The sequence below is a fragment of the Podarcis liolepis genome (assembly GCF_965112155.1).
Source record: "Podarcis liolepis genome assembly, chromosome: 17".
Classification (NCBI taxonomy): Eukaryota; Metazoa; Chordata; class Lepidosauria; order Squamata; family Lacertidae; genus Podarcis; species Podarcis liolepis.
The window spans coordinates 43418161-43430314 of NC_139571.1; the positions used below are offsets into that span (position 1 = coordinate 43418161).

Below are 12154 nucleotides of genomic sequence, written 5' to 3' on the forward strand. Positions count from 1 at the left end.
ACACATTGCACAAGCTAAACTGCCATTGTACCATTACTACTTTATTATTTATTAAATAAAAAATTATGGGGTGTTATAGCGGGTGGAACCTCTGGTGGGGGACACATCATGCTCCTTGTGGGGTAGTTTGTCCACCTTTGGTCCCCACGCTGCACTCAGCTCTCACCTGTGGCTCTTAGGTTTCAGCAGATGACAATGGCCACACTCCAGAAAATGGCTTTGACTGGCCAGCTAAACCAGGTGAGGGTAGCCGATGGGTCTCAAACCCTCGGTGAGTTAGGGACTTCCCCTGTGTGCAAAAAGAGGCTGTGGCGGACTGAGCAGGCAAGACCAATAGTGGATCCAACTTTTGGCAGTTTCTGCACACACTGTAGATGGAAGTGAGGGGCAGATGAGGCTCATAAAGCTAGGGAGGCATTTCTTCAGGAGAAGAAAAGGCTAAGGAGTGAGCCCTACACAAATCTGGAGTCCTTAAGATGGTTGGATGGTGTCTTGGTGCACCTCCTTCTGGCAACTCCGGCAGCCAAGCTGGTGCCAAACATATTGCTCTGCTTTCCTTTGGACCACATCAGGGAGGCCAAGGGAGGGGGGGTCTTGTCATCTGGGCAGCCCAGGACCCCCAGATACGCTGCTCAGTCTTGAGCCCAGGAGAGGACACTTCAGTGCTGCTAATGCAGTGGTTTGACTTGACCCCCTGGAAGTGCGCTCAGTTGTCTCTCGAGACAGATGGATGCCAACAATTTATTACAAAAACATTCTTTTGCTCTAGGGCAGGGGTAGGCAACCTAAGGCCCGTGTGCCGGATGCAGCCCAATCGCCTTCTCAATCTGGCCCATGAGCGGTCCAGGAATCAGTGTGTTTTTACATGAGTAGAATGTGTGCTTTTATTTAAAATTCATCTCTGGGTTATTTGTGGGGCATAGGAATTCGTTCATTCCCCCCCCCCCCCATACAGTCCGGCACCAGTACATGGTCTGAGGGATGGTGGACCGGCCCATGGCTGAAAAAGGTTGCTGACCCCTGCTCTGGGGCAACTTTACAAGACAATTAAAACTAACAGCAAAAAAGCTTTTAAAACATGATGGATTTTAATCAAGAATGAAACATTAATGAAAATATATGCTACCGTTAAAAACAACCTGGCACCTGGTGACAAGAAGGCACCAGGTGAACCTCTCTGGGGGAACACCTGGGGAAATCTCCTTTTGTTACCTCCCCACCTCACCCGAGGGCCTCTAAAGATGGAAATGTTTGGGCAGGCTGATGTGGAGGGGATCCTCCATACATGCCAGACAAAGAAGGATTTAAAAACTATCGCCAGCACTAGAATTTTGAACCAGAAAATGAACCAGGAGTCAATTTACCTGTTAAAGCACAGGTGAGATGTGACCCAACACCCAGTCCCAGGTAGCATCCTAGCAGCTATATTTGGGACTAACTGCAGTTTTGAGGACAGCCTTCAAAGGCAGTAATTTAGCCTAGAACAGGGGGTGGGAATCGGTGACCCTCCATGTTGTTGGGCTACAGCTCCCAGACTGGTTGGGGTTATCGTAATCCGTGGCAGTCTGGTGAATGGGAGCCATTTTATCCTTGAAACATTAGCAATGGCACAATCCACACCTAAACAGCAGACATACCTAAATGCATTTAAAACCAAGTGGATGAAAATAGCCGAATTTCAGGCTCAGGTCTCAGATCTGAAATGGGTGAAGCTACATTTCTACAAATTGATTCCACAGAAGGCATAAAGGAGGTAACCTCATTATCGTGAAAACAAGGTTCCGGAATTCTGTAGCCTCTGGTGTAGAGGTAACTCTAATACCAGATTTAAGAACCAGGCCTCACGTCAGTTGTCCCTTCGCTTGCTCAAACAATATTCCTCTGTCCGTGGCCTTTGCACCCCCCTCTGGCCAGTACTGTGTTTTTCGCTCCATAAGACGCACCTAGTTTTTGGAGGAGGAGAACAAGGAAAAAAATATTCTGAATCCCAGAAGCCAGCTGCCCTGAAGAGTCTTTGTGCGGCTAAGCCAGAACAGGAAGAGGGATCACTGCGCAGCGCTCCCTCTCGCTGTTCTGGCTTCTGGGATAGCTGCGCAGCCTGCATTTGCTCCCTAAGACGCACACACATTTCCCCTTACTTTTTAGGAGGGAAAAAGTGAGTCTTATAGAGCGAAAAATACGGTAATTTGTGAAAATGTGAAGACATCTGAAAACCCATCTTTTGAAAGCAGAATTGCAAGCTGTAGTGACACAATAAATTTCAGCACACACACAAAAATTTTATTTTAGGTGCTGCACTTGAAATACAAAGGAAACAAACCAGTTTCTAACTGAGATTTATTTTGAAATAGGTTAGAGATGGAGTACAAGCCTCTTCAGCAGCAGGTACAGGACACTTAATAGAACAGAGGGAACGGTCGCTCATACTTGCCTTCCTGTATGAGCTTTTCTTTTCTATCCTGTGCAAAACAAAAACAGGGAAAAAATCACCAATCTAAGCAAGGGTAAAGAAATGCTCCAACAAAAGTGATGCCCAAAGACAACAGAGTTAGCAGAAGACTGCAACCCTAACTAGATACTAAGCCCAAGCAATGAGACTTCTGAGTAAACATTTTACTTTATTAAAGTATTTTTACACCCGCTTTCAATTTAAAAATTTCAGGGCAATTTAACGAAAGTCAGAAGTGTTGTATGCTGTGAAGTTCTAGAATGTGAGAGTTGGAGAGATGGTCTGTTTTGAAGAGGCTACACTCCTCTGAAAGGAAGGCTGCAGCTTGGGGCTACTCCTGGATCCGTTATCAGTGGAGGGTTAGATGGCCTGGTGGTTAGCAGTGACTATTTTCAGCTATGGCTAATTAGCCAGCTATTGCCTCTTCATTACTTGGCCTTGGGACGCCTCCAGGACTACTGCAGTGCACTCTACGTGGGACTGCCCTTGAAGATGGTGTGAAATCTCCAACGGCTCCAAAATGCAGCTGCCAGATTACTTCCTGGGTACCATTTAGAACAGGCATAAGCAAACCTGGCCCTCCCGATGTTTTGGGACTACAACTCCCATCATCCCTAGCTAGCAGGACCAGTGGTCAGGGATGATGGGACTTGTAGTCCCAAAACATCTGGAGGGCCAAGTTTGCCTATGCCTAATTTAGAACTCATATAACTCCTGTTCTGAAGCAGCCGCACCAGTTCCCAATTTGTTCCTTGAGTCAGTTCAAGGATATTATTATTCTTAATGTTCAAAGCCCTAAACTAACTGGGCCCCAAATTTCTGAAAGGTTTCCTCCTCTTGGATGTTAAAATTAGCAGAGATGGCCACCTTGGTAATTCTGCAGTGGTGACCCGGGCAAAGCATTATCTGTTGCAGCCTCCCAACTGTGAAATTCCATCCCCAAAGAGGCACGTTTAGCATCATTATTGTACTGCTTTTGTCATATGCTGAAGACGCACCCCTTCATCTGCTTCTAACAGCTGAGTTATTTTATGTTAAAGACTTCCTTTAGTCTACGTTTTATATTGTGTTTTTGGTGTTTTATTGTGTTTGTTTTTTTCAATTGTAAATTTTATTGTTGCTTTGTTGTAACGTTCCCTGGATCTTAAGGTGAATGGCAGGCAAGAAATCCTAAAAATAAATAAATGGCAACAGGAAAACAATTGCTACACAATGAAAATTATAAGGATAAGCAAGGTTGATTACTTTGTTTTTGATTTCAATTGTTTACAGGGTTTTAATCCCCTACTCCACTTACTGAGCTGCTTTCTTTTTGCAATAACCTGCCACCTTTAATTTATCCAATTATTTGTGCATCACTGAAGGAACATCAAGAGCTTTCCCACCAAAAAAGCTAAATGAACAACATTTCTGAAATATGGAAACCAGTGTTTTGGATGCCCAAAAAATTAGAATTGTTGTCAATTGTCAAGAGTCCCCAGATTGATACAAAAATAACAGGGGAAAGGGACTGAGGAATGTGTGATCAAGCAGAACGCATATTTCCCATTATGATATGCCTCTCACGAAACCTAGTGTTCCTGTGCAGCAAGCCATTTATACTAGTAAATCCAGTTACTGGATCTCACACTACACAGTTGTCTAAGATCACATACTTATAGCCTTACCCTGTCCGTTTTGAAGACATACCACCAGAAAAAAATGGGCCCTAGTCCAAAAGCAGCTCCCAGCAGTGAAGTTTTTGGGGTGACACGGAAATTAGGATAGGCGTTGTACATTCGGGCGTAAACCCATCGAGTCACAGCGGGGTCATCCTAAAGCAGAGAGACGATAGTGAACATCTGCCCAAATGTGCGCTGTAACAAACGCTACCCAGGTAATGTCAGCTCTCACCTTGACACTTGTAATCTACTGTACATCTTAGGCACAAAGTGCAACCACAGGCAAATGCAGAAGATAATAAGAGTGGGGTTTCCCCCCCTGGATTATGCAGGGGAATTATAACAGAAAGGAATTATGTGAATTATAACAGAAATATGTTAATATGTGAATTATAACAGAAAGGAACATAGGACACTGCCTTACGCTGAGTCAGACCACCGGTCCATGTACCTCAGTCCTGTTTATGTGCCAGCCTTTCTGAACCTGGACTGCAACTCCCATCATCTCTGACCACCAGCCCTGGGATGATGGGAGCTGTAGCCCAGCAACATCAGGCAGGCGTCCTGGAGATGTTGGGGAATTCATAAAATCATAGAGTTGGAAGGGACCCCCAAGGGTCATCTAGTCCAAACCCCAGCAATGCAGGAATCTCAACGTGCCGTCCCCCACCCAGTATGAAACCATAGCAGACCCTACTTAGCTTTGCAAATGTGCTGGCAGATTGGGGTTTTTGGCTGCGCACTGGGACCCTTTGCTTGAATAGCAGATCCCCAGCTACTAAGCTATGGCTCTACCTCTGCTTATGGTGTGTGTGTGTGTGTGTGTGTGTGTGTGTGTGTGTGTGTGATCCATCTGTCTCAAGAGACAACTGAGCGCACTTCCAGGGGGGTGAAGTCAAACCGCTGCATTAGCAGCACTGAAGTGTCCTCTCCTGGGCTCAAGACTGAGCAGTGTGTCTGGGGGGTCCTGGGCTGCCCAGATGACAAGACCCTGCAATTGTTGATGTGATCCAAAGGAAAGCACAGCTATATGTTTGGCACCAGCTTGGCTGCAGCAGTTGCCAGAAGGAGGTGCACCAAGACACCAGCCAACTGTCTTAGGGACGCCAATCTGGATTTGTGTACGGCTTACTCCTTCGCTTTTCTTTCTCCTGAAGATATCCCACAAGACGGCAGAACTTTGGGACCAGAATTTCCCTTCTCCTCGATGGATGGAGCAGAATTTCCCTTCTCCTCGATGGATTTTCTTCCCAGGTGGGTGAGCCCCATCTACCCCTCACTTCCCTCTACAGCACGTGCAGAAACCAACTTGACCATTGGACTCACTCCTGGTCTCGTCTGCTCAATCCGCAGGAGCCGGACTTTGCGTTCAGGCAAAGCCCTTACTCCCTGAGGGTTTGAGGCCCATTGGCTCCCCTCACCTGGTTCAGACCGCTGTTCAAAGCCGTTTCTGGACTGTGGCCACTGTCGCCTGCTGACAGCTTCTAGGAGCCACAGGTGAGAGCCGAGTGCAGGGTGGAGACCAAAGGTGGACAAACCACCCCGGGGGGAGCACAGCGTGTTTCCCACCAGAGGTAATACCCCTCCTCTTGCACCCATACGCCCCATATGCACGTGTGTGTATGAATATTTGAACAATAAAGCACCTGGCAAACCCCATACAGAACATACTTAGAGGAAGACATACCCCGGTCAAAGCGGGAATGTTTTGTCATGTTTTTAATATTCTGTTGGGAGCTGCCCAAAGTGGCTGGGGTGGTCCGGCCAGATGGGTGGAGTATAAGTAACAAATTATTATTATTATTGCTATTACTACTACTTTTTTATATGTCTGTTGTCTTTGTCCATGGAGTTTTCTTGGCAGGGATACTGGAGTGGCTTGCCGGTTCCTGCTCCAGGTGGATCAGGTTTGATGAAAACTCTCCGCTAAGACTTGTCCATTCTGGGTGGCCCTGCATGGCAGAGCTCATAGCTTCTCTGAGTTATTCAAGCCCCTTCACCATGGCAAGGCATGGTGGGACAGTGATCTTGAAGAGACCAGCATGAGTTTGACCCAACTGCGGGAGGCAGTGGAAGACAGGAGGGCCTGGTGTGCTCTGGTCCAGGGGGTCACGAAGAGGCAGACACCACTAAAGGACTAAACTACTACTACAGCCATACCTCGGGTTGAATACACTTCGAATTGAGCGCGTTCGAGTTGCGCTCTGCGGAAACCTGGAAGTAACAGAGCGTGTTACTTCTGGGTTTTGCTGCTTGCGCATGCGCAGATGCTCAAAATGACATCACGCACATGCGCAGAAGCGGCAGACGTGCCATCGCAAGTTACGTTTGCTTCTAGATGTGAAGGGGGCTCCCGAATGGGTCCTGTTCATATCTAGAGGTACCACTGTATTATTATTATTCAAACTGGCAGCTGACTGGAAGTTCAGAAAATGTTCTTCCCCCCCCCTGCACCCCCCCCCGTTTCCTTCTCTTGCCTTCATCTTAAACTGAGCTGAGGGGTCTCCAAGGCCCTAGAGCAGCCTTCTTCCCCAAACCTGGGGGTCTCTCTCCAGCTGCGGCTGGACTACAACTCCCATCATCCCTCGCTGCCAGGACCAGGGGCGAGGAGTGATGGGAGTTGTGGTCCGACCCCCCCCCCGTTTGGCCCTCGCCCCCCGCCTGGCCCCCACTCACGATGCTGGTCTTCCGGGGGTCGTTGAGCTCCAGCAGGTAGTGGCGCTTGAGGCGGGAGCGGATGGCCAGGCGCTCGGCCTCGGCGGCGCGCTTCTGGGGCGAGGCGTCGTACTGGGCCGGGTCGAGCTCGGGCGGGCGCGGGAAGAGGGGCGCCGGCTGGTAGGGCTCCGCCATCTTGAGCGGCCAAGGTCAAGCCCCGCCTCCCCGCCCCGTGACCCGGAAGCGCTGCCTCTCGCCTCCGCCGCAGAGAGAAGAAGAAAGGAGAGAGCGGCCTCCTCCTCTTCCGGCAAGGGAGGCTTCCGGGTGCGACGGCCTAGAAAGGCAAAGGAAGAGACGCCATTTTGAGGAAGAAGGGAGAGATTTCTCCTCCCGGGCTGGGCTATTCTCCACCCAAAACCCCCCAGAATCAGAAGAATCCGAGGAGTTTTGTGCCCTCAAAATAAAACAAAATAAACACGCAGGGCTTATTTCATTGCATAAAAAATGGGATTTGGAAAACCGTTCAAAGGACATGCAATGAAATTCAACCAGGGGGAAGCGAGGAAGTCACTTAACAAAGTTAATAACCGTAATTTTCAATAAGGCTGTGATTTATGTTTGTTGTGTTTGTTTGTTTATAATATTGTGAAAACCAACAAAATTTTTTTTTGGGGGGGGAACACTCAGGGCTTATTTCTCATGAAACATTCACTTTTCTTTTTTAGTTTAAACATCTAAAAAGAATTGTCCTGTTAAAAGGATATGCAATGAAATTCAACCAGGGGGAAGCGGGGAAGTCACTTAACAAAGTTAATATAAGTGCAATTTTCAATAAGGCTATGATTTATGTTTGTTTGTCTTATGTGTTTATAATATTGTGAAAAGCAATAAAAAACATTGTCCCTTCTAGGCAAGTTGCTAATGCCAACAAAGCCTATTATTTCCACTATGCTATTCCATGTTGCAGGGTGGGGGAGCGGGGGCGAGGTAGGGGGGCTCAGGACAGTCCTGCAAGGTAGTCAGCTGCAAATATTGCAGGCAGGTGAGGCAGAAAGTGGTCTTTGTGCAGTGATCTGCCTAACTCGGCAAGGATGAAAGGTGGGCAAAAGGAGAAGGAGATAGCAGAGAAACTGGAGGAATTATTCGCATCTGTCTTCGCTGCTGCTGCACCCTCCCCTGCAAAAAAATCCACAATCATCCAATTCTCAGCTTTATTTTTATTTTTTTTAAAAAAGATAGAGGTAAGTTTCTAGCAGTGATAGAACTTGAGATACAATGTACAGACATTACAGTGATCTTTTGTTTGAGAGAAACTCCCCTTCTCTTCCCTTTCAGTGTTTAATCCTGCAGACAGGCCAGGTAGTGCCTGAACTAACTTTCCTAGCAGTCTAAAGTGGATCCAGTCCATCCCACACAGGGCTGCCAGACCACAAGGAAGACTGAAACAGGCACTTGAGGCAGTGGGATTCAGCAGGGGGGGTGCAGTGACAGCTGCTGTCGAGATCGCTGCTTCTGCATGGCCCTGTTAGAGCAGTTCAGCATTGTGTAGAACAGTCTTAAATACCAGTTACAGTGGAACCTCGGTTTTCTAATGTAATCCGTTCGCGAAGACTCTTTGACTTCTGAAATATCCGAAAACAGAAAGCCGAAGCCTCAATTCAATAGGGAAACTCAAATCAGAAGCCACGCCGGATGTTCAGGTTCCGAAAAAATGTTCAAAAACCGGAGCATTTACTTCCGGGATTTTGGTGTTCAGGAACTGAAACGTTTGAAAACGGAGCCGTTCAAGAACCGAGGTTTGACTGTACAGTAAGATAACGTAACAAAGTAACGCAATGAGGTTCAGTCCTTTATGTAGCCTTAGGTTGGCGACCCCTGTTCTTATCCAAGTGGCATCCCATACTTCCATTTAATTGAGGGGTATGCTGACAATGAACCTCCAGGTTTTGGAACTCAGGGAGGGTGGGCTACTGCTGGGTTCCAGCAGCGACACACACCTGTTGTTTATTGTTAATTAACCCATTGTTTTATATAAGTGTGATATATCAGAAAACTCAAGGATAAAGGGGAAATGGCCACACCCACGGATAAACAAATACAGTGGTACCTCGGGTTACATACGCTTCAGGTTACAGACTCCGCTAACCCAGAAATAGTACCTTGGGTTAAGAACTTTGCTTCAGAATGAGAACAGAAATCGTGCAGCAGCAGCAGGAGGCCCCATTAGCTAAAGTGGTGCTTCAGGTTAAGAACAATTTCAGGTTAAGAACAGACCTCCAGAACGAATTAAGTACTTAACCCGAGGTACCACTGTACATGTGCACATGACTTGAGCCATCTGCACACTTGCAAAAACAGACTCAGAATGGCATAAAGTTTGCATACACATTAAGTCATATGCAAATGTGTGTCCTCTTTTTGCAGGTGGGAGAGCGGTTAGAGCCCAAAAGTAAATCAGGGGTGCTGCACACAAGCAATGCAGAATGTCAACAGATGAAGCTGCCCCCATAGTTGTATTTTGATATTTGAAAATACCTACCCAGCTTAATTTATTGATGCCGACAAGAGTCCTGTTGTCACCCATTTCTTTCATCTTTCCTGTATCTGCCAACATCCAGCTTCATTGAATGTCCATGACTTCTACTGTTATGAGGGAGAAAAACTTCTCTCTATCTACTTTCTTCATGCCGGGCTTAATCTTATAAACTTCTCTCCCGTCTCCTCTTACTCGCCTCCAGGTGTTGTGGAGGGACTGCAACCTTCATCATCCCCGGCTGGCATAACCAATGGTTGCAAATAATGGGGGTGCAAGTCTAGAGAGATCTGGAGAGCCATCGGTTCCCCAGCCTGCTGCAAGGTTTTGGAAAATATAAGTGTTATGTACTGGAGTTCTCACCCTGGGCCAGCAGGGGGATACTGTAGATAGTTATGCAAATAAGGGATCGAAAGTGATGTCCAGTGATTGGATAGTTTTAGAAAATTGTTAAAGTTACATTGTACTGGAGCTCTATATAAGCAGGCTGGCTGAACCCTTCAGTTCAGTTCTGTTCTGACCTCTGAATAAATAAGAGCCGTTTGAAGAATCGCTGTGTCGTCTGATATGTTCACCCACGACTTAACAATTAGTATTAGCAATGTGCTCTTCCTATATTTGTGCTTATCTCATTGTGCCAAGGACCCTTTCCCCATAGTTATCACCACCCAAAATCCCTCCTTGTGTGCTCTAAGTAGGTGCGACATGAGGCCACAGAGACAGAGACAGCCGTGTGAGCTTTCCTCTGAATGATTGCTGGCAGTTATTTATATACTGCTGCTGATGTGCTGTGAAAGGGTGTCAGCGACTGGCTGGACACTGAGGAGTGGACACCGTGAACAGGGGGGTTGAGGACTGACTTAGAAGAAGGGATCTGTGATCTGGGTAACCTGGAACAGACGAGAGACGAGAATCAGAGGCAGGAGAAGGCAAGATGTTAAACTGTTCTTATATGCAACAACTGCGGCAAGAGTATTGTTAGCCCAGAAATGGAAACAAGAAGAAATTCCGACGAAAGAAGAATGGCAGACGAAATTAATGGACTATGCAGAACTGGACAAAATGACAGGAAGGATTCGAAACCTGCAGGACCAGAGATTTACAGAAGATTGGAAGAAGTATATGAATTATTTGAAGAGCAACAGTAATCAACAAATCACGCTAGTAGGACTACAAGAAGTTTTGTAAGGAGAAATATACGAAGTGTTACAAAGTAGGAAAAGATAGAGATTTTGGTTATGAGTTTGAAATGTAATAGGGAAGATAAGAAATGCATACTGAGAGATTAGATTGGAAAATTTTCGGGCAGGATTTATGGAGGTCAAAAATTTGAATAAGATGTAAAAGTATGTTTAATTACTGTTGAAAATGTTATGTTAAAAAAAACCTAATACAAATTATATTTAAAAAAAAGAGAATCAGAGGCAGGAGAAGCTGCAGGATTGGAGAGTGAAGAATGCGTGCAGGAGGGAGAAATTGGCCAAACTGGTGCAGAATTCGGGCCTTCCACACCTCCTCCTCCTCCCCTCACCTCCACTTCTTCACTGTCTCCCAGGACCAGAAGAGGATCGGAGCAGGAGGAAGCATAACAGGTCACACGCAGACAGAGATACATACACCAGGGTATCAGATTAGGGACATTCCCAGTCTTGCCTAGATAACCCAGGGATTGAACCTGGACCTTCTGTGTGGAAAGGTCCTATGCTATTGAGCTGCAGCCAGTGGTATGGCTAAAACTGGGATGTGCCATGGGCTGGGAATGGATGTGGTGTGCGATGGGCCCAGTTTCCCTACATGCAAATCCCAGCCACCTGCCGGCAATGCCCCTTCAACCTTGCAGAACTTGTACCACCGAAAGAGCAGGTGGACATCAATTCAACCCATCGTGAGCCAATGTGGCCTAATGAATAGCTTATGCTTGTGAAACGTGGACCACTTGTAAACGCCATCTCCAGCTCCTCGAAAGATTCCATCGAGGGTGTCTCCAAAAAAATTTACACATCCCTTGGAAAGACAAGCAAACTAATGCCAGTGTACTGGAAGAAGCGAAGATCACTAGTGTTGAAGCAATGATTCTTCAACATCAACTCCGTTGGACTGGTCATGTTGTGCGGATGCCTGATGATCGTCTTCCAAAGCAACTACTCTATTCCAACCTAAAAAATGGAAAGTGTAATGCTGGTGGTCAACAAAAGAGGTTGAAAGACTCTTTCAAGGCAAATCTTTAAAAATGTAGTATGAACACCGACAACTGGGAAACACTTGCCTGTGAGCAGTCCAGTTGGATAACAGCCTTTACCAAAGGTGTTGTGGGCTTTGAAGACTCTCGAACTCAGGACACAAGGGAGAAATGTGCTAGGAGGAAGGCACGCTTGCCAAACCCTCACTGTGATCAACTCCCACCCGGGAACCAATGTCCCCACTGTGGAAGGACGTGGGGATCCAGAATTGGCCTCCACAGTCACTTATGGACTCACTGTTAAGACTGTGCTCATGGAAGACAATCTTACTCCCCTACAAGTGATCACCAAAGAAGAATGGATAGAGTGAGACCAGGGTTCAAATCACAGGGTGACCTTGAGCTAGTCACCACCTTTAATATTAATATTAATATTAATATTAATAATAATAATAATAATAATAATAATAATAATAAATAATTTAGTTACACCCCGCCCATCTGGCCCATACCAGCCACTCTCTGAGGCTTCCAACAGAACACTAAAATACAATAACCTATTAAACATTAAAAGCTTCCCTAAACAGGGCTGCCTTCAGATGTCTTCTAAAAGTTTGGTAGTTTTTTCTCTCTTTGACATCTGGTGGGAGAGCGTTCCACAGGGTGGGTGCCACTAC

General features: G+C 46.4%; 1 protein-coding gene across 1 annotated transcript; it reads right to left on the minus strand.

The window, feature by feature from the left end:
• Positions 1-2320: 2320 nt before the first annotated feature.
• NDUFB4 (NADH:ubiquinone oxidoreductase subunit B4) lies at positions 2321-7026 on the minus strand. Its single transcript, XM_083482062.1, has 3 exons — positions 6787-7026; positions 4117-4263; positions 2321-2459 (listed from the first exon to the last, which is right to left on the minus strand). The coding sequence occupies exons 1-3, from the start codon at positions 6958-6960 to the stop codon at positions 2397-2399; spliced, it is 384 nt and encodes a 127-aa protein (XP_083338188.1). The 5' UTR covers positions 6961-7026; the 3' UTR covers positions 2321-2396.
• Positions 7027-12154: the final 5128 nt, after the last annotated feature.